Source organism: Biomphalaria glabrata, chromosome 4 (genome assembly GCF_947242115.1).
Source record: "Biomphalaria glabrata chromosome 4, xgBioGlab47.1, whole genome shotgun sequence".
Taxonomy (NCBI): Eukaryota; Metazoa; Mollusca; class Gastropoda; family Planorbidae; genus Biomphalaria; species Biomphalaria glabrata.
The window spans coordinates 46,175,008-46,197,434 of record NC_074714.1 but is presented as its reverse complement, the minus strand read 5'-3'; the positions used below and the strand labels follow the sequence as shown (position 1 = coordinate 46,197,434).

Sequence of the window (22,427 nt, the reverse complement as noted above, 5' to 3'; positions counted from 1 at the left end):
AATATATATTCAACTTCAATCGATGACTAAGTGTACTAGTATTAAACTAAAAACAAGAAATAGACAATAAGTTGTTTTTTTATGCTTTTGTAGCAATAGTAAGGAGTATATTTTTTATTGTTGTATTGCTAGATAATTACATTCTCTCTCTCTCTCTCTCTCTTGCTTTCTCTTTATTCTTTTTTTCTTACAATTCCTTCCCCCCATCTATTTCTATTTCTCTGCAGTCCTTTCTTTCTCTCTCACTCTCTCGCTTTCTCTTTCTTTCTTAATCGCTCTTGTGTTCTCTTTCTTAGGCTCTCTTTTTCTTCGCTCTCTGTTCCCCTCTCTTTCTCACACCTTTTCTCTCTTTCTAGCTATTCTTCTCTTTCTTGCTCTTCCTCTCTCTTCCAGTATTTCCTCTCTCTCGCTCTCTTCTCTATTTCGCCAATGTAGTTAAACGTGAAACTGTCAACTGCTGGCGACCTGCCCGAATAAAAATAAAATAATACCCTCATAAAATGTACGGGGCATTTTAATAGTAATGTTACATGTGCGTGCCATGATTTGTGTCTCTGCGTGTGTTGTGTTGGGGGATGGGGTAACTGACAACTGACACCCTAACGCCCCGATCTCGCGACACTTACTGCTGCCCAGCTCCCATTTCCCACATGACATAATCTAGTATGGGCTACCACCCTCATCAAAGTCACGTGAACCTGTCCGTATCGTTTCCGCTTGGACCTTGTGGTTCCCACACTGAGCAGAGATTTGGGTTTGTCACACGGTCATTTAGATCCTAACGTTGTCTTTACAGCTGATGCAGTCCTGAATGTTGTCTTTACAGCTGATGCAGTCCTGAATGTTGTCTTTACAGCTGATGCAGTTCTGAATGTTGTCTTTACAGCTGATGCAGTTCTGAATGTTGTCTTTACAGCTGATGCAGTCCTGAATGTTGTCTTTACAGCTGATGCAGTTCTGAATGTTGTCTTTACAGCTAATGCAGTTCTGAATGTTGTCTTTACAGCTGATGCAGTCCTGAATGTTGTCTTTACATCTAATGCAGTCCTGAATGTTGTCTTTACAGCTAATGCAGTCCTGAATGTATCAACAGTTTTGGTTATTAATTAGTAATGACTGCCTCGGTGGTAAACTAGACCTATAGTTCATGTGTCCGTAATTCGATACAAATAAGGCTGTACTTTTCTATGACGCAAAATATTTTACTGTTGTTTTTTTTTTTTCCTTTAACTTGTGGTAGACTTGGATTAGATATGGTTGAAAATTGATGATATCCGGTGGGTACCATATCATCGTTTGAATGGCCAGGTTTTTGTTTAAAGTATGATTAGTAAGCCATTTACATTTAAGAACTTTGCCAAATTAATATGAAGTTGGCTAAAAGATTTTAAAAGGTACACTATTTAACATTTCTATACTAGAAACTGGATAGACTCGGCCATTTATTAGTATCATTGAAACCCGTATAGTTCATTACACACAAGAAAGAAAAAACAAAACACGTTACAGTGAATTAAAAAAAAAAAAAAACATCAGTGACGTCGTCAACAAGTGCCAGTTAAAAAAAAATAGCTAAGACTTTGACCAATACGATATTGTTAGTCTACAGATATTTTTGTGATTTGTTTGCATTTAATCTTGATATTGCCAACTAGATCACCCCCCCCCCCTAAATTTTAAACATGTTTCTAAATGAGTCGCGATAAGGAGCCCAGGTTAGTGTCAGAAGATAGACTAACGCGAGCAGCGAGTGCTCTGTTGAGGGCTTGCTTGATGGTTATAGAGATAAAAAACAACAACAACGTTATCCGTGGTCAATTATCCAGGCACAAAACCTGTAGCTGTTTCTTTCAGGCCTACCTTCTCCCCAGGGGTTTTATTTTATAGTCCCAACACAGGCACGCGAACACTCGGCTTGGAACATTGGGGGGGGGGGGGCATCGCTGGTAAGTTTTATCTAGCGAGACCGTTGTGGGGGGGGGGGCACCAGGGGAGCCTTAGTTGGGTAACAAGACTAGCTACGTGGACGCTGGAAAGGGTTCGGATTACTTGGTGAAAACAGAACTGAGCCTCGCGTGTTCCTCGTTGGTAGATGTTTGTGTCAGATTCTTATCTTGGTGATTTCCCTTTGAACCTCTATTTTCTTGGTTATCTCCCCAAGACATCTCGCCCAACACCTCCCTTAGTAATATTTTCAATAGACTTTTTCTCCATTCATGGCATAGTTCATATCTCACTCTCTCATTCATTCACTCTCTGCCCATGTCAATCTTATATCCTCATGTAGAACTCTCTTTTCCTCTCTGTTTTCCTCTCTCTTTCCCCCCCTCCCCCTCCCGTAACGCATATACACGTGTAATCTTATCTTACCTGTCTTATCACACCATAATCCTCCCTCTCACCTGTCTTCTCCTTTCCCTCCACCTTCAACAGCCTCATCTCCCTCCTGTGTACATCAACATTTGTTTTACCTACCATGAGTCAGGTAGCAGTTGTGATGGAACATAAAGGGAAGGGAGAGCCCAAAAAAAGAATCAATCGTACAACCCAGAGTATCCCAGTGTGTCTCCCTCTATAAACGACCTCAACACAGAGTATCCCAGTGTGTCTCCCTCTATAAACGACCTCAACACAGCGTATCCCAGTGTGTCTCCCTCTATAAACGACCTCAACACAGAGTATCCCAGTGTGTCTCCCTCTATAAACGACCTCAACCCAGAGTATCCCAGTGTGTCTCCCTCTATAAACGACCTCAACACAGAGTATCCCAGTGTGTCTCCCTCTATAAACGACCTCAACACAGAGTATCCCAGTGTGTCTCCCTCTATAAACGACCTCAACACAGTAATATAGACCTAGCTCTGCCGAGCTGAATCAGTCTCTAATGAAATGGAAAACCATCTGACCTGAGCGTAATAACAGCGGTCACCCAACTGTTCTTTGCGCGTCCACTTCTGGCTCTGTTAGTCAAGCGATGATCAGTCATCTCAAGATTTGCTCTAATGAGTCTTATCGGACTATCATACTGTTTAAAGCTATTTTATCTTCTATGTTATTATTTGATTATTCCAAAGAAAAAAAAGGGGATGGGGGGGGGGTATTTTATGTATCTTTTTTTAAACAGAAAATAATGTCGGAGGGTGGAATCTTGTTATTAAATTGTAGAGAGTAGACCTGGTCTTATCACTGATCTAGGCCTGGGGCATACATGAGGATCGGCGCCTTTTTATCCTCGAATACTATAAGCTAAGTAATGTTATCCATACTAACCCTTGGCCTGGGTAGACCCTGTAAAGCGCCATCTTCCTCTTCGTCGTTTCCCAGTTCCTAGATAACTATAAGAAAACTTGCCTCTCTATTTCTTATCATGGCTTTTTGTATTCAGCAGAATCATTTATTTGATTCGTTTAGTTCTTACATTGTCACGTGCAGCATGAGGCATAAGGTTCTTGTTTTAATGCAGCTGAACCTTGAACCGGAATTAGCTTGGCAAGACAGTTACGCTAACGAGTCATTCCGTTAAACTCACTGGTCAGACGATGAACAAGAGAGATTGTGTCAGCACTTGTGCAGCTAAGTGGTTTTCATTGTGCCCACGACCACTTTGGGGGGGGGGGGCTACTTGATGTCCGTGTTCCAGTGACCACTGCAATCTCAAATGACAATCTCGGTCCACTAGGATCCTGTACCAACACGGTTACAAAAAAATGCTACAGGGAAGGGGCGGTGAGGATGAATGTACATATATTGTAATTAATGTTCCGTTAAAGTTTTATGACGGCAGAATTGCAATTGTATGTGGTGAATATATAGGTGAATATATTGATTTTTGTATGTTTTACAACGTGCTCCACACTCTTCGAAATTCGAAACCCATTCTCAGCTAGCCCTGTAACCTTGACCTCTCACACGCACATAAAAGCAGACGTCATTGGTCCGTTCTGTTCAATACCACACGTTGATTTAAATAGATCTACTCTCATACATAATCATTTTAACACGGAATCGCTTATATAACGGGTTGTCCTGTTGGTTCCGCTTCGTTGTCACGTGATTTGTCACCCAGTCTTCTGATACTGGATCTAATTTTGTTCAATATTTCCAATCTATACAAAGTCATGCAAGAGTCGAACCTCAGTTTTCAAAGTCTACAGGTAACGCGCTACACAATCACGCACAATCGCATCACTATTTCATATACTAAGACCCCAAAAGACCATCGAAGAAAAAAAAAGTTTCCATTTTACTAAATCATGAACTTTCGCTCTCATTTGTTTGTTTTATTGAGCATACATTTAAATCCTTATGTATTTCGAATTCATCTTGTCTTAATGCCCGCTCAATCTCCTCTCATTGTCGCCGTAAGTCATTTCAATAAAATTAATGCAGTGCATTATTTGACCTCGAGCCCCCCGATAACCCAGAATGATAGGCCTAACAGATAAACTCCCATTTTTGTGTCTCACTATCCCGCACAGTTTAAAGTTTTCTTTCAAAGCATCTGCAGTATCAGTGGGCTCTATGCCCTCTTTTTATCTTGTGTGAGTGTGTGTGTGTGGGGGTGTATGTTGCTTAATGGACGTTTACTTTGTTTAAACACAGTCTGCTCACACACACACACACACATGCCATGTACTCATCTACTCTGGTTGAACTGTTGTCGAGTTACTATTACATTTGTACCAGTCACCGACAGTAAGAGGTGAAGGCTGGGGGAATGGCAGGGCTGGGGGAGGGGGGACGAGAGCGCTAATTATTGTTCCTGTTGCGAGAAAGCCTAAAAAAAAAAGGCGAGTGGTTTTGAGGCGGGGGGGGGGGATCAACTCCAACCATCGCGAATTTCGTTTCACTGAATGGCTCGCGCTCACTTTTTTTTTTGTTTTAGTTTTAGGGGTGATTTGCTCCCTTTGGTTCTGTTTTTGTTCGTTGCTTTCTCCATTCCTTGTTTTTAATGTGTTCTGTAGCAGACGCATGAGCGGTAAGATTTTGTTTTTGTTTTTCTATTATGCATTGTTTTACAATTTTGTCTAGATTAATACTTTTGCTTAAAAATTAGTCTAGATCTTATAAAGAATCTTTTTTTTTTAATATTGAACTTTCTTGGATATATACATATAGATCTATATATCAAGACTAGATCAATATCTCTTTTATTTTATTTTAATTAGTTCAAATACATTTTTAAGTATTACAAATGATTTTATCATTTTTGAATGTCTCTGCTCGTACAGACCAGTGGCGTGGCGACGAGCTATTTGTCAAAATTGCCCACAGGTTGTGACGTTGCAGGTCAATGTTTTGTCTAGATCAGTTAGATGTATAGTCTAGATCTAGAACCTATATAAGATAGTATACTAAGTATAGATCTAGATCTAGATACAGTCTAGATCCAGATTTAGATCCATCTACATCTAGATTAGAAAAATAAAAAAAAATAAAAAATCTAAACCTTGAACTTGATGTAGACTGAGCCTAATATCTCTAGTAGATCTAGTTATAGTTCCAGTTTACCAGTTATAGACTAGTTTGAGATATAGATGTTTGTTGTTTGTAAAATGTTTTACATGTTTCTGATGTTCCTTCAGAGTTGAAGATAATTACTTCCTGGTCCAAACCTCCCGCAGGACGACGGGGGATGGGAGCGGGCAGGGTTTGAACCCTGGACCATCGATAAATCTGAACGACAGTCCAGCGCGCAAACCGCACGACCAGGCAGCCATAGATCTATCTATATCTATTTCTAGATCTACAACTATTTTATGGTATACATCTCTCGTATGAAATGTTAAAATGCAAGTTGGGTCGTTGGATCTGTTTCCTAGCTCGTAAACTTTCTTCCTCCCATTGTCTATGTCCACACTCGTGTAAAACTATAACCTTATTGTGAGCAATTTGGTGAGAGTCCACAACAATACGCTTGCTCACCCGATACGTTTGATAAATGACTGGTCCGTGCGTCCTAATCTCCTGGTCCGTGTATGATTGCCTCACGTGTTGACACAAGGACCACCGTTTCAACAAAGCAGTCAAACCCACAAGTCACTTGTTTGCACTTGTCAACAGCCTCAACAATGAGGGGGACATTTTCACAAAAAACGAAAAGGGGCAATGCGTTTGTTTTACTGTGCAGCGAGTTTGCATTGTATATATACTATATGAGAAATATTTATTGGTGGACATGCACAGGAGACTTTGATTCAATGTGTTTATTGCTTATATTCCTAGTAGCCATTTGATTTCGTGTGTTGATGATGCCAAATAAACCTGTAGCTGACCAGTTCATTTAAAAAGTATTACATTTATTTAAAGAAAAAAAAAGGTGTTGCTACTAATGTCGTTATTGTTTGTTATGTTGTTCTGGGGATTGAAAATGAAAATGGAGGGGGGGGGGGTGTTTTTTTTAGCTGTAATTGTTCAGAGCTGATTGTCTCGTAGTTTAGTTTCACGTTTGGTTCCAAGATAAAATAGTAACTGGAGCTACCGGTATTTAGAGCGTCCCTAACATTAATGGGTATTTCCCCCCTCCAAATAAGACAGCATTTAATTTATTGTACTGTTCATGGCCGAGTAAAAGATGTTTTTAACCTTTCTGATTGATTAGGTGATTTCCTAGATCGATTCTCTCCCCTTAAGCGAACGGTTCTGTAGCATGCAAATAAAAAAAAAGAAGTATGAGTTTATTTTTAGAAGTCTTAAGAAAACTCATACTTGTCAGATACTCCCACCACCTGCTTTTAGCGCCCCCCCCCCCACAGGCCCAATCTGTTCTTGCCACCTCCCTTTCTCGAGTCACACGCCTCCCACTCCCCCACCCTTAGGCTTTTTTTTTTATCGCGTCCGTAGAAATTACAGTTTTATTGTTACCTTATGTATTCGGTGGATGCTCTGTGTGAGTGAAAGACTTCAAGAAATCAATCGACACTTGCTAAGTGTAGTGCACTACCGGTGGGGCAAAAAGGGAGTTCACCTGCCATTTTACCTGCGTGTCTACTTATTCAATGTGAGTACTCTACCCTACTTACACTTCTCACCCCTCCGCCTTTAAACAAAATTCTGTTTCGAGACGTGTTTATGATGTGGTAGTGAGCTCATATCAACTCATTTTGTATGTCTGTCTGTCTGTCTGGTAAAATGTTTGTGCACGTTATTTCTCCAACACCCAATCCGGATCAGGCTGAAATTTTGCACAGTTGTTTATTTTTTTGTTACCTGACACATGGGAAAAAATGAAGAAAATTAACCAATTAGTTTATTAACTATTGGTAATAGATTATTTTGTTTGGTATCTCAAATAAGGGGAAAATTTGTACTTGACTAAAGTGATGTATAAGCTGAATTAATCCCCTTTATAGGTCGTCTTAGTCTTATGAACTGACATTAATAATGGGACTAGACTATACAAACCATAGATCTTCTATTCTATTCTACAATCTTCTATGTGTTCGAATTCAGGTCGTTCCCCCTTTTTAAAAATTTTTATAAATGCTTTTTCATTGTTAGTCTAGATCTATTACAAATTTAATTACATGACTGATCCAACCAATTGATACAACTATGCTTAATATAAGTATTGTTTATTTTTTAAGTATTTAATTAAAAAATAGCTTCCAGTTAAGCTTCACTTTTCATCTAGTTCCTCTTAAAGCCCATTGCTCTAAATGTATTTATACAAACGAGTCTACCATTTCATATTAACAAGACAACTTTTCTCGGAGCTGATTGGGGGGGGGGGGGGGAGAAACTCGAGCATTTTGGTCACGCCTAATGACTCCCAAAATCTGTCCCAGTACTAAATTGTTACAATCCTTTTAGCCCCCTCTTCATCCCTTTAGCTCCCCCTGTATATCTGTACAGTTGGCCCTGGTCAGATACAAAGACCAAATCAATTAGAACAACATTGCTTCAAACAATCAAAACTCAAATCAACTTCATCGTTGAACAGTTGACTCTGTCGGAATGTAGTCAGGAACATGAACCAATAGTATTATGTAATAAATAGATGCAAATTATATATTTCTAAATGAACCCAGCTAGGTCTTTGGTGTCAACATAAAAGAGTTGCGCATTCATAGCTGGGCTGTCTCGTTTAAGTCACTTAAGCGGTCTTACGTCGGCCCCTGTACTTGGACATGGAGCCTGTCTTGACCAGGCCTGGATGTTTATCCAAGTAACCGTTTAAGTCACTTAAGCGGTCTTACGTCGGCCCCTGTACTTGGACATGGAGCCTGTCTTGACCAGGCCTGGATGTTTATCCAAGTAACACACTGATCTTCACATCTTACACACGGCTAATGACACATACACACTTCACCTCCTTGCTCGCGTGTTCTCAACCTTTGGCATGTCACTCGTTTGTTTACCCCCTGTCATGTAAGAAGTTTACCCTCTACCCTCTCTGTCTCTCTCTCTCTCTCTCTCTTCTCAACTTTTCATAATTGCTAACAGAGTGACAGCAGTGAAGACAGATCGGTCTTAAGTATTGTCTTGTTGACTGTATCACTTGAAAATTCGGCTTGTCAGAGTGTCGGTACTAAGAGGATATGGACAAGTCCTAGCCACTTGTATCCGGTAAACACTGTAACTCTTGCAATGCTATTTTGGTCACACAACTTGACAACAATACAGCACTGTTGTTCCTGTAAACATCTTGCCTAATGAAGGGACTTGTCCATAATTCATGAGAGGATCTGTTTTCTTTTATGTCCTCTGAGGTCTAACACCCCCCCCCCCATTTTCTTTCTCCTTTTGATGGATGACGTATTTATTGCTGTCTCATCTCTGGCTCTACAAACATATAATGTGTGTCTTTGTACGTTGTTGTTGACTAACCAAAGTACTCGAACACAACAAAATTCCGTTAGCTTAGAGCTTTATGAGAGTTGCTTCTAAATGTCCCATGTTGTTGTCAGATCTTTACACTGCTTCGACCAGTTCTTTACACTGCTTCGATCAGTTCTTTACACTGCTTCGACCAGCTCATTACACTGCTTCGGCCAGTTCTTTACACTGCTGTGACCAGTTCTTTACACTGCTTTGACTGTTCTTCTGTGTGACCTGAACTTTTCCTTGTTGAACTTTGAATATATTGTACTAGGCTCAACATCTCACTACCAGAGCACACTATGCGCTCATTCCGATGGACCTGTTGTTAATACTTTACATTCCCCCCCCCCACCCAAAACCAAAGCTGAGAGGTGCCATTTAACTATCAGACGTGGTACTATAGTAGCCGGCGGTGTGAATCCTGGTGTCTGTCTGGGTCAGACTCTGATCCACTTGGCCGGGGTCCTTCTGACATTTCAATACTGTCAGGGAGAAAGAAAAAACAACTTTCACCCTTGCATTATCCCTTCCCCCAAAGTCTTTCCATTAAAAAAAGAAAAGGAGCATCAATGGTTGTAAGCTATGCTGTGAAACAAAACTTTTAATGTAAAAGCATGTGAGTGTCGGTGTGTGTGTGTGTGTGTTTGTGTTGTTTTTTTTTATAGCCATTGCCACATCAAGAAATTTTGTTAGAATCAGCGTCATTTTATTCTCAAGTTACATTTGGACTATTCCTCTCTCTCTCTCTCTCTCTCTCTCTCTCTCTCCTCACACATACACATGCGTTTTTCGCTCAGTCTCACTCAATGCTTCATCTAAATCACACTGTACAGTTATTGATTAGTCATGATTGCTCGCTTACTGCTGATTGCATCACTTAATCCCAGCCCGGATTGCTATTGCTGTGTTTACTTTAATTCATACACGAGGTGTTGTGCCTGCTTGACAATTGTCTTTTCTTTTGTTGTTACAGTGTCACGGGCGTGAAAGGATTCAGCGACGGCCAGGCTTGGAGTCATGGGCAGAGAACGGGGACCCAGGGCGGCGTCGACAGTACAACACCCCCGAGGGGCGGCAAGCTGGTGAGCCAGAACAGCATCCACAACCGCATCCAGAGGCAGAGGTCTTTGAAGAACAGCAACGACGATGTGATCAAAAGGTCCAGACCTAACCAGAGCTCCTACCAGCTGTCACAGGACCTGCATGACAAGCAGGTAATCTAGTTTTCTATTTGTTGTTGTAGCGCGTAGCTTATTATCTTACTGTGTACGCTACAGACTTTCCTTTACAATAAGATGATGACGTCTTTTTTACGAGTAGGTGGTCGAGTGGTTGGAGCCTTTGTCTATAGAGATTTTAGTTTTAAACAATGTTTTAAAATAGAGTCCACGTCAGCGTTCAGCATTTGAAAACCTGTAAAAATTTACTTTTGGGAAGTGTGAACCAAACTTTAGGTACCAGGCCCGAATTTGAACTTCTTCTCACCGTTGACTACGCCGGAGTACAATGAAAAATGCGTACAGTTATTTGTTTTTGAATTGATACAATTTACGGAACTGGTATCCACGTTCTCTTAACGAAAGGATGTAATTCTTGTATCCTACTTTGCGGGAACATTTTGTTTACTTAAGTTGGATAAATATTGGTCACTAGCTGAAATAGGTTACGTACTTTGAAATACTGGTACTATTTGCGTGCGTGCTGGACTAGGTTTCATTGTTTATACTCAACACAGTTTAGTGTGTAATATGAATCTGTGGCATTGCCATTATTTAACAAAGGCTTGCTATTTCAAAATGTTATTGTTTTCTCTTTTGTTTTATTCTTTATGCCCAGGCTGGGTTATAGCCCTTGATACTACACAGCTGTTCCATGGTATTATTGATATTACTCCCTATCCATTTACATTAATTTGCACTATTTATACACGCACTTACATCAAAAGAAATGCAAATAGATGTCTGACTGGAAAATATTGGTATCGACCACGCAGATGCAAAATTAAAACAATTGTTTGGACATTAATCGCCTTTAATCATTATATAATGATCAGAGGACCTTGGGCGCCACTTGGTAGCTCATGGATAAGCGCTTAATCGGTAATTGGGTTCTGTTGACACTATAAGAATCCTTGTGATCCCAGCCTTAGAGCAGCTGCTGTTTGTTTACACTTCGGTTTGTGCTGATTTTATTGTCTAGAACTCTGGCCAAAACTAAACGTCGATTCGATTACAAATTTTAATTGATTAAAAAAAAAGGTCTGAGAAATTTTTGCGACAAGATCTAACCGCTAACAATCTCGGCGTAACCAAAGCAGCGAGGACTCCTTAGGTCTCGACACCAGTCGTGCGTTGTGTCATTAAGCCACCTTGTACTTACCATGACTGCCACATTGTGTCTGTACTATATTGAGGTCTGATATACTGTAACTGTCTGTCTGTCTCTCTCTCTCTCTCTGATTTGGGAAAAGGGGGGGGGGTCTAACACTTCAAAAGAATTCTAGTGTTTAATTCTGTCGTTAGATTTCAGTGTGGCATGATTAATTGAAATAAAGCAATGTGTTTGTGTACATAGAAGTTGTGGAAGGCTAGACTATATAGAGGCATTAGACCTAGCAGGTTTTTGGATAAATGTCAAAGGTGTTACAGATAGATGTGTGTGTGTGTGTTGGGAGGAAGGTGACGGGAGTACATTTAGCCTCGGAGGGACATTTCAAAGCCACTTCAACCTTCAGCTGTGGCCAAGGCTATTGAGACGACAGGGGCACACGCTACGAGTGGCTGTGTGCTGACACTGCAGACCCGAAACACACTCGAGCCGTGCTCCACGAAGTAAACACTGTGTTCAGAAAGCTCATTCTCTTTGTGTGAACACATTATATATTTTGTGTGTGCGGGCTATTTGTGAAATAATATTCATTGGACATGGATAAGAGTCTTTTTCACCTACATATGACACAGTGACCACTAGGATAACGGTCATAAGGACCATGCTATTTGATTCGCCAATCTACAGGTACAGTCAAATTAGTAACACACTTGAATGTATTAGGTTAAGTCTTAGGTGTAGTGATTCAGTGTCCTGGCTAAATAACTAGGTGACATGCTAAAAATAGACTTCGCAGCTACAATAACCTAGGCGTCTTCGTTTACGATTCTTTATTTCTTATTCAATTCACATCGCACGATCAGCGCAAATCTAAATCTACTCTATGTACTCCATGTATTATGAATAGTTCTGAGTTGCTACAAATTCACGCGATATGTGAAACCAAGTCAATTTCTCCTTACTTCTTGACAGCCGTTCTTCCTGTTCAACAATGGTACATGTTGATGTGAACAGTTTCAATTGTTTTTATATGAAGTTTAACGGGTCGATGGAGGAATGATTTCTTATAATTGCAAAGTGTTGAGAGCGCTTGAATGCCGAATGAAGGCTCCTTGTTCGAATCCCGATTTAGGATTATCTCTCTGTTTATCAGCTGTTCAAATAAACTGACAATTCTAAACAGTTTTGGCCAGGTATCAACCTGTTAAGAAAAATAAATGTCAATGTAATGTGTTGACCACATGACTTGCTGGTATATCGTAGTTCTAATAAAAGTGTAATTTTACCTATATACATATATTGAAGATTTGGTTCGATTGAGGACGTTTATTTTCTGGAAAAAAAAAAGAGGGGGGGGGGTATAGTGACATTATTCGTTCTTTGTTTGGGTTCAAGCTATTGATTTTTAATAGTATTTTGTTGTTTGATGACATTCGTGTTGTCCTATCTATGTCCATGGATGTGCAAGGGCTTCATACTATTCCTAGTCTTTTTGTTTTTCTTACTAATGGATAACGAAATCTAATTTTGTACAATAATTATTTTTTTTAGAACATTTAATTAATTATATTTATGGGCCGATATTATTTTAGATGTATGCTTTTTTTTTCGTATGCTGTATTAGAACATGTGTGGAAAAAAACTAAAAAAAACTAATCAGGTATTGAACAGCCCGTGGCAATAAATGCTGTAAATAGAATACTGTCACCATCACACAATAATTCTGATAGAAAGAGAAAGATGCCCATTTTAAAGTTTTTTTTTTTTTGTTTTTTTTTTTTACTCTTGCAACGGCAGAACTGTTTGTTGTAAATATTCTTGGAGAGTAACATGTTTTTCGTCAGTTGGCTACTAGATCTACGTGTGTTGAATCTGTTTGTGTGGTCTAACCAGAGTCTCTGACCCTCGGCTAAAACCCGTGTTTATGTCGTTCGGCTTGGGCTAGTGTATTGAACCTTGAGGATCAAAGGAAGGCTCGGCCAATCAAAGCTGTCCCCACTCTGTTTGTCGAGATACTTAATAGCCAATGTTCTAACAATTTTCACAATAAAAAGTTGTTTGATCTTTTATCTTGTTAGTTTTTGACTGACTTGTGATTATTATGTTCATAATGCACTGACCTATATACTGTGCTATATTTATCTTGTTTATGACAAGGCGAGTATGACGTCATTATCTTCTGAAGATGTTTGCCAAATATGAATAGTAAACTGAGGTTGCTGTTGTTTTTTTAAAGATTTCTTTTGTGTAACTAAGATTGATTGCTTGGGTTTTCATTGCTGCATGTTTTTATTCAACTGCACTTAAATGAACTTATGTTGCACCATGTAACACAGTTGCTCATCTTGACCTTGCATTTCGTTTTATTAACCTTTGGCCTATTTTTTTATTTTTTGTTTGTTTCTTCCCAGGTGGAGATGCTGGAGAGGAAGTACGGAGGCTCCATACGTTCCAGGCGAGCTGCTAGGACAATACAGAGGGCGTTCCGTCAGTATTGCATGAACAAAAACTTCGAGAAGCTCCGACACTCGTACGGGGAGCGCAGGTTGTCCAAACGTTTGTCAGAGCTGGGCCGCAGTAACACGGTGTGGTCCGACAGGCTGTCCGGCGACCTCACCTCGGCCACAGATGACAACGGCAACGTCAACATCCCCCAGGAGGAAGGCGAGGCCTACGTGCGCAACATTCGCAACATGGTGGCGGAATTTGAAAACTCGGGCAGGTCGCAGGATCCTGTAAAGCTCGACGGAAGCCCTGACAGACAGAGGCGTGGAACTAGTGGGTCGATTCAGAGATTGGATAGCAAGCGCAGGCAGGAGAGGCCTCCAGGAGTGGACAACTTGGATTCTTACTCTCATGGCAAGGATAGCTATCATCACGGCCATCTGGGGCGCCATTCCTACAGTAGCCCGAGCTTTGCTGGGGAGAGGGGCACCAGATCAAAGAGCTTGAGTAGCCAAGGGAGTGTGTATGGCGGTAGTGAGGTCAGAGGACCATACTCAGAATTGACCTCCAACACAGGAGAGTTCATTCGTTCCACTGTGCTGGAGAATACAACAGCTGACCCACACAGCCTAGACTTTGAAAACCTTCTAGAAAGTAAGGAAACGGATATACTGACCGATAGTTTTCATAGTGAGGGTAGCAATAATCAGGATATTATTGGCAGTGGTCATCACATGTTGACCCATCGATCATCTGCTACCTCAATTGGGATTACTAACATGGATTACAATTCTGACCTAGCAAGGGTCTCATCTTCTCCAGTTGGATCTTTTGATAGCTTCAGGACCATCTCAATTGATCCCAACGATTACATTACAAATGCTGATGATGGGCCTGAGGTCAGAGTTGACCCAGGCTCCCCTGAACCGGACAGTCCCCTGTACAAGGAGCAAATGACCGCTGCCCAGGTGAAGTACTATATGGCAAACTCTCAGGTCAAGTATCGCAACAGGGATCCCAACATTATGAGCGCTCCTAATGTGGCAGTAGTGCCACCCACAAGGGCTTCGGATACTTCCCCAATCTGGAAGCGCAAAGGGGATGCCCCACCCAATGGTCAGCAGGTCAGCAACGGGACACTGACAGAGAAGAAAGGTGAAATGAAAAGGATGAGCAACATCTCTGAGACCAGTGAGGCGGACAGCATTGAAGGTGTGAACTCTAGCTCTCTCAGCTCTGAGAATGTCAGCACTGAAAACATCAGCATGAACAGTGACACATCCCTGAGTTACCAGAGGAAGCTGAGAATGAGTATAACCCCAGAGTCTCAGACTATCCCTCGTGGGAATGATAAACAGAGGAAGAGGTTGTACAGAATTGGACTTAATTTGTTTAACAAGTAAGTCGTAGTAGTTTTATTGTGGAACAACTTAGTTGCAAACTCCTTCCTAGTTTTATAGTCAAAACAACTAAAGTAGCAAACTCCATCAGAAGGCCTGACTCACCTACAGTACCAAAAAGTTTGGATTTATGTCCTGATTTTTTTTTTATTTTTTTTTTTAGGAGGATTGGGGGCTAGGAATTTGTAGACACTTCCCAAGTCCAACTTACTCTCTCAAAGCCTTGAACTATGTTAGTGTAGTTTTAAGTGTATGCACATCATTCTGGAGATCCTTCTAGTCATTTTAAATTTTTTCATTGTTGAAATGAAATTCTCCAGATTTAATCATTTTCAATAAGTTTCACATTTTTTTGTGTCACGTTTTATTCAATGTGTGTGTCTGTGGTACCCAAACTCTTGTCCAACTCTTGATACTTTTTCTAGCAATGTACAGATCAAGTTTGAAAAAAAAAAAATATGTTCTTGTCTCTTCTTTTGTTTCAGGAAACCTGAGAAAGGTCTTGAGTTTTTACTGGATAATAATTTTTTGGATAGATCTCCCAAAAGTGTGGCCAGATTTTTTATTTCCAGGAAAGGCTTAAGCAAACAAATGATTGGAGATTTTTTGGGCAACTTACAGAAAACATTCAACCAGGAAGTTTTAGAGTAAGTTTGATATTAGTAATATACTTTTTTTTTAGTGACTTCTCTTTTCTGCAATATAGAAATAAAATTTGATGCTCTCTGAATATTTTATTTTTTTCATTCTTCTTAAAAGTTTGGTTATTTTTCCATTCCAGAAAAATCTATTATTCTTAGCATTTTTTTTAAATCCATGTATTAGATTTTTGTTTCAAACATCCAAAGATTGTTTTGTATTGATGTAATCATGTAAAATATCGAGTTTTTGTTTGGGTGGAGGCTGTAGGTTTCCAATGTTACTATTTCTTCCTCTTCAAAGCCACATATCTCTTTTAGTCTGTCCTCCTCAGAATAGTGGGTGGAAGAAATGTGAGATTCAGTTACTTAATGAGGAGCTTTATCTTGAAGTATTGCAATTACATGTACAAAGGACATAAGTCCATAAGTGCTTGATCAAATTGCTTGGGACAAATGTTGAAGTCTTTATTCACTGAAGCTGTTTACATCAGTTGAACAAAACACTAAACACAGTTAGACCTCTGTGAAGTTTTCTTTGTAAAGAATCTTAATTTGTTTTGTTTTTTTCCCCTAGTGTGATTTTAATTTAATAGCAATTTTTTTTATTCTAATGAAAACCTGAACCAATGTTCAGTGCATGTATTTATGAGCTTTTATGAATCCAAATATAAACACGTATAGTCCATCATCCAGGTAAAGTTATAGAATATAAAAAAAATGTGTTGTTGCACTCTGAGTGGAGACATAAATTGTAGGTAGATAACAACGTACTCTTCCCCCCCCCCTCCCATAGGTAGATCACCTGTTTCCTGGACTCGCTTGTCTGGGTCTCGTGCATGGAGTGTTGCCAACTTTGTGATTTAAAGAGAAACAGAGACAAAGAAATTGGTTATGCACAATTAGAATTTGGGGAGACAGTAGGGCAGGAGTCGTGACAAGTTGGCGACTTGATGTTACCTTTTGTTCCATTGTCTTGCTCTACAAACCAAAGCGTTATCAGAGGGTGATGGCGGTGATGTGGATTGTTCAAAGCGGCAGTGATGTTGGTAGTTTTACTGTGATCTGTACTGGCTTAGTCTTAGTCTGGCTTGTATGCACTGTTCTCCATTTTCAATATGAAAAGAAAGACCTAACATTTCACACCCCCCCCCCTCTTTATTTTTTCGTTAAGCCGGCCACCGCCACTGGGAAAATAAGTTTTCGGTCTATTGATTGTCTGGCAACATGTCTGGGGGTCTGTCTGGTCTGAGCTTGGCTGTCCAGATGGTCAGCGCAAGTGAATAGCCTGGATCCCTGGAACTACAAATATTATGTGAGCTCAGTGGTCGCTAAAAGAAAGTTGTTCTGTCCCCGTCAGCCAATGTAGCATGAAGCAGAGCAATAGTGAGGAAAGGAGAAGCGACTTTCTCATGAACTGAATGCTGCGGATTTTTTTTCTTCTCCAAAACGTATTCTTTTTTTTTTTTTTTTTACTGGATTTCATGACGTCAGTGTCTTAACGAATCTCTTATGGAATGAGATAAGTGCTTCGTGTCTTTCTGAGCATTTTATATAGGTTGTGTTTGTGTACTTGTGAGTGTTTTTGATCTCCAGTACAATGCCTACACAGATAATTGCATCTTAGATATTTGTGTTGAGATCACTGAAGGCTAAGACCTCAATAGACAAATGAGACGTGTGTGTGTGGTTTTGTGTACAACTTTTTAGGTCAGTGCTCGTCTTCTTGTGAACATCTACTAAACCAAAAGTTGACCAAGATGTTCAGTTGAGCACTATGCTCTCTTTAATAGCCAGCCGTGAACGTATTGGTAACTTTCCTGTACTCTCAGTACCATAGTCGAGTGTTGGTCAGAACTTCCTGGTCAGTTCACTCTTCCATACGTGCAAGTCTCCCATTCACGGTCTAAATGCAATTATTCGGCGATCTCTTAATGTGGAATGTCCGGCACTCTGGGCGATTATGACCGTTGCTACTGACCATGGTCCTCCTTGCTTGGCCGTCAAATATTGATTAAATATGCGGTCTCCGTTGACTGCTGCCCGGTTAAATGTCATCTGGTGTCCCCCACCTCCTTTGACCACTTGATTTTTATGACTAAAAAATGGACTTGACTGAATGACCGACTTGATTAAATGATCGTCTTGTCTGAACGATCGATTTGACTGACATGACTGAATGATCCACTTGTTTGAATGACTGACTTGACTGAAGGACTGACTTGATTGACCTGACTACATGATTGACTAAATGATTGACTTGACTGAATGACTGGATAGACATTGTCCCAAGATCAGAGAAGGTTTTATGTCGTAACGCAGCTACCTCAAACTTTCAGGCCACTGTTCAATTGTATGCGAGTCTAGGAATCATAGCTGTAAATGTCGCCATCATTGTATTGGAAACTTGGATTTCCACTTTGAATGCATTTAGTATCAAGAGTCATTCAAGATCGCACAATAATTTTGATATTACTATGTCGGTATTTTAATTTTCAATGATTGACATAGGATTACATCTGACTGACGGTAAAACAGTTTTACTTGAATGTAGCGAATTGAATTTTCGGTTGGTCGTTGTGCTGGCCACATGACGCCTTCGTTAACCTAACCAACTCTACTGGCTACCTGACCCTACGTTGGGGAAGGAAGGCTAGTTGGTCGTTGTGCTGGCCACATGACGCCTCTTCGTTAACCTAACCAACTCTACTGGCTACCTGACCCTACGTTGGGGAAGTAAGGCTGGTTGGTCGTTGTGTTGGCCACATGACGCCTTCGTTAACCTAACCAACTCTACTGGCTACCTGACCCTACGTTGGGGAAGTAAGGCTGGTTGGTCGTTGTGCTGGCCACATGACGCCTTCGTTAACCTAACCAACTCTACTGGCTACCTGACCCTACGTTGGGGAAGTAAGGCTGGTTGGTCGTTGTGCTGGCCACATGACGCCTTCGTTAACCTAACCAACTCTACTGGCTACCTGACCCTACGTTGGGGAAGTAAGGCTGGTTGGTCGTTGTGCTGGCCACATGACGCCTCTTCGTTAACCGTCGGTCATAGGAACAGATGAATTGTGCTGATCTACACCCTTTGGGATATAACTTAAAACTTATCCATTGCTTATTTTGTTTACAGATGAAACATCTTGCACATAAAGTTTATCTAATTGTGTGAGTGATGTTTTATTAAAAGTTGATTTCTAAAAGTGTTTTTCTCTCTCCACTATTTAGACCTTCCTAACATTGTCCTGAACTTATTGCCTTATTTTTAAATTATGTTACGTCTATCTCGCGAACCTTGTACTAGTGGACATGTAAAACATTTCCGAGTCCTGCGGGGGTGTCCCCCATTGGTCGCCACTTCTTTTCAATTGCTAGCTGGACCACACGTCTTCCTGACACTGAGAACGTAAATAGAATCGAACGGGTTAAGTGTGCGTGTGTTTTTGTATGGTGACGAGGTTACAATCTGCCTCTTTTCATTTTCTACATTTAAATGAACGACTTAAATCTAGGTTTCCACGGTCTGCATAGAATTTGTGTTACTTCATCAAGTAAACAAGTAGAAAGAGCTTTGTCATTACCCTTCGAAGTTCACTATTTACATCGTGGACGATGTACTGTTTTGCTTGAATTCTGTACAGTCAATGTTTTTGTTTAAATATCAGATGAAGTTACCGTCAAACTTTAAAAAAAAAAAAAAAAGCAGGAAAACAAAACGTTATAGATTTCAAGTGATGCTTCATAGAGTGCAACATTTCCTGAGATAGGACGATCATGAATATATAATTAGGTATCCAATGGCGTAGCTAGGGTGGGGTGAGGAATCCGAATCTGAAACTCACACCGGGCGCCCATTTGAGGTGTTTTCCCAAATGAGTGTCCGAATTTTTTTTATATTAAATATTGATTATTACTCCATTATCTTATGTAGTGATGTCGAATGTCAAAATGCTGGGGCCTCAAAAGAGGTCAAGCCCCCAAATCCCTGACTACGCCACTGTATGTATCTGTATAAAATTACGTTACAAATTACTTCCTTAGTTTTGGGCTTTCAGAAAACAAAGTTGTACCTATGTTTTGTTTGTATCGTTGACTATTGTAAGAAATGTTGGCTACTTGCCTCACTGGGTTTCACTTGTAGAAATCATGTTCATCGTATCTCTAGTCTACACACTGTTTTAGCAATGCATTTAATGTTTACCTCATTTGTTTTTAAAGCTGCTTGCGGGCATTCTGACTCCGACTATTGAAATTAGTGACTCTGGATTGTATCCACTGACCGCGATTGACTAGTGGGAAAACAATGATTGTGTGCCAGGAGTAGTCCCACTCATCGTGACGTCAAGTACACAGATTCTGAACTTTATCTGAACTCAACATTAATGCGATGATTTTTTGTTCAATATGGAGGACTCAATTCCTGATTAGAAAAACTAATGCCTGACCATTAGTCATCGCTCGTGTCAAGGACGTCGCGGCGTCATCCCAAACTCACCTCACGTTTCCAGTCTTCAATAAGATCGCCACATCTCCTCCCCATCTCCTCCCCATCGTGCCCACAAAATAGATGCCTCCTCATAATCCCTCACATCCCGTCAGCAGCAAACTTTTTTGTGATGTCTAAACCAAGACAATTCAATTTAGTTGTATGACTCAGGAGAGTTTTGCCCCTCGGCCTCCAGCTCGTGCTGCCACAGTTACTGGTTATTATTTAATCTTAACCCCCTAATAGATTCTGGTTGTTAAAGGACATTTTCGGCGTGGGATTTCAGCTCTCATATTTAGAAAAAGTTTACAATGAGACCGTAATATTAAGACAAACATTTTACATTTCAAAATTAAATGTCCATACTTTGGTAATTCTTTATTCGGTTTTCTTTTTGTATTGTCTTGTATTTTGTAATTGTTTATTGTGACACCAGTAGGAAAACAACCCAGTCTCTTCGTGCGTTTGATAGCGTCTTAAAATGGACTGTACCAGCAGGGTGAAGTTCTTCAGAGAGGCGACTGAATCTTTATGCTAAAGAGTGGCAACAGATGATTGCGTTTCAAATCCACGTTGTCGTTATAGCACTGTCCAAGAGCCAATAACTCTTGGTTCCAGAAGTGAATCATGGGACAGCAGGGCCATTGTCTGAGCCTGAATCCTGTTGACCTTGTTGAGTCACCAGAGCTGGGGACACTCGACCTCCTCCATCCTCTCCCCTTTGCTTCCAGATGGACATTACCTCCTGGCTACGTCTCTTCTTTCACTCCCTCGTTATCCAGATGTCCTCTCGTCTCTTCCTGGTCACGTGACCACGCCCCACGCCGCGACGCCCTCTAGAGATCTTCAGCGCGATGATACGTTAGGGCCCCCCCTGAGAGTGACCAACAAGTGTCCTCTGGCGGACTTCCTCACCACAGGACACAGGCCGACCAACTGTTACTCCACGCTGGGATGAAAAATCACTTTGTCAAGTACAACTATTGGCTCTCTTGTTGACCTCGACAATAACTTTTTTTTTTAATATTGAAAATTTACTTTTTACAAAAACTGACTCATAATCTCTAGCAGTTTGTAAAAGAAATTTTTTCTGATGGCTAGGCGAAATAATCTTTAGAGAATGATTTGTAGTTAATAGTAGATCTACATATTCTATAAGACAAACTAAGCTAGCTATTCCGTTCAGAGTAAAAAAAAATAATTTGTTTATTTAGTAATACTTGCTAAAAGCTGATATACGAGTCAGTGGTCAAGACACCACAGTCCTAGATCTATGTCTATACTTTTACAAAATCATTAGTTATTCGAGTCAATGAAGTCAGAATGTATATGGTATAGTGCTCGCACCAATACAATCTAGATAACACAGAGCAGAGCATCCCCTACAAAATATGCACTAGAAAATAGTGTAGCTTTTACCAAAGCATTACGTTCACTGTTTATATGTATTTATTTCTTTGGTTCTAGTGCTCAAGGCCAAACAGCATTCCCTGGAAGGTTTCCATGCTGTGTGTATGCTGGCCACTAGAGAGACTAGAAGCTTTCGTGGGATGAAACAAATACACAGAGGACCAAATTTCTCTCGTAATTTTTTCTTGTCCCCAAATTTATCCCTTGATCCCCTAAAGTGTTGGCCCGACCGATATCTGACGTAATCTGTAACCCAGTTTTCTTTTAATGCGAATGCCATTAGGTTTCACATGGGGGTTAATGTGGCTGGAACATCTAGGCAACTGCTGATTCCATGCTCATTAGTGTACTTTGAAAATAGGGTCGTGTCTGTCGCCACTGCTGTCTAAAAATCGCCTTAAAAGCTTTAACGTTGCCCCCCCTCCCCTAGTGTAAACATGTTATGCACGTCTGCTGATGAGAACGTTGGTACAAGTCATCGCCCCTTGTTTATTCAACTCCCTCTGAAACCTTTTCGAGGGCTCCCCTTGACCCCCCCCCCACCTCCGACGATCCCACCATCAGCTCTCTCATTTCCCCCCCCCCCCTTTCTGCCCACCTCATCCCTTATCGATAAGCAGCGCGTATCAATGGGTATTGTGTGTGTGTGTGTGACCTTTCTCTGCAGGGGTCTCGGGGGTTGTAAAATATTATGGTTCAGGTGTTTGCAACAGAAGGTAAAAAGGTGTGAATGGTGAGTGAAGTCAATAGTACCACGTGACCTTTCCTACAGAAACTCTCGTCTTCTGTCAGATCTGTTCACGAGCCCTGTGATGTTATCAAACAAGATGTACCCAGGTTTCCACTGACCGGAAGTAGTTGTTATTCTACGTCTGCTCCCAAACGTCTGCTATCGCA

The 22,427-nt window shown here is 40.6% G+C and overlaps 1 protein-coding gene across 13 annotated transcripts in view; it reads left to right on the top strand.

Annotated features, from left to right (window-relative positions):
- Window positions 1-22,427, top strand: part of LOC106055011 (IQ motif and SEC7 domain-containing protein 1-like) — a 137,812-nt gene that overhangs the window by 99,494 nt on the left and 15,891 nt on the right. For 11 of the 13 annotated variants that reach the window (XM_056027236.1, XM_056027241.1, XM_056027238.1 and 8 more), the window contains 3 exons: window positions 9,797-10,037; window positions 13,563-14,995; window positions 15,482-15,643. In XM_056027236.1, the coding sequence (XP_055883211.1) occupies window positions 9,797-10,037; window positions 13,563-14,995; window positions 15,482-15,643 (1,836 nt within the window). Of the gene's footprint in view, window positions 1-4,831; window positions 4,979-9,796; window positions 10,038-11,324; window positions 11,839-13,562; window positions 14,996-15,481; window positions 15,644-22,427 lie in introns of those variants that run through there. The other 2 variants (XM_056027245.1, XM_056027246.1) reach the window with 2 other exon arrangements.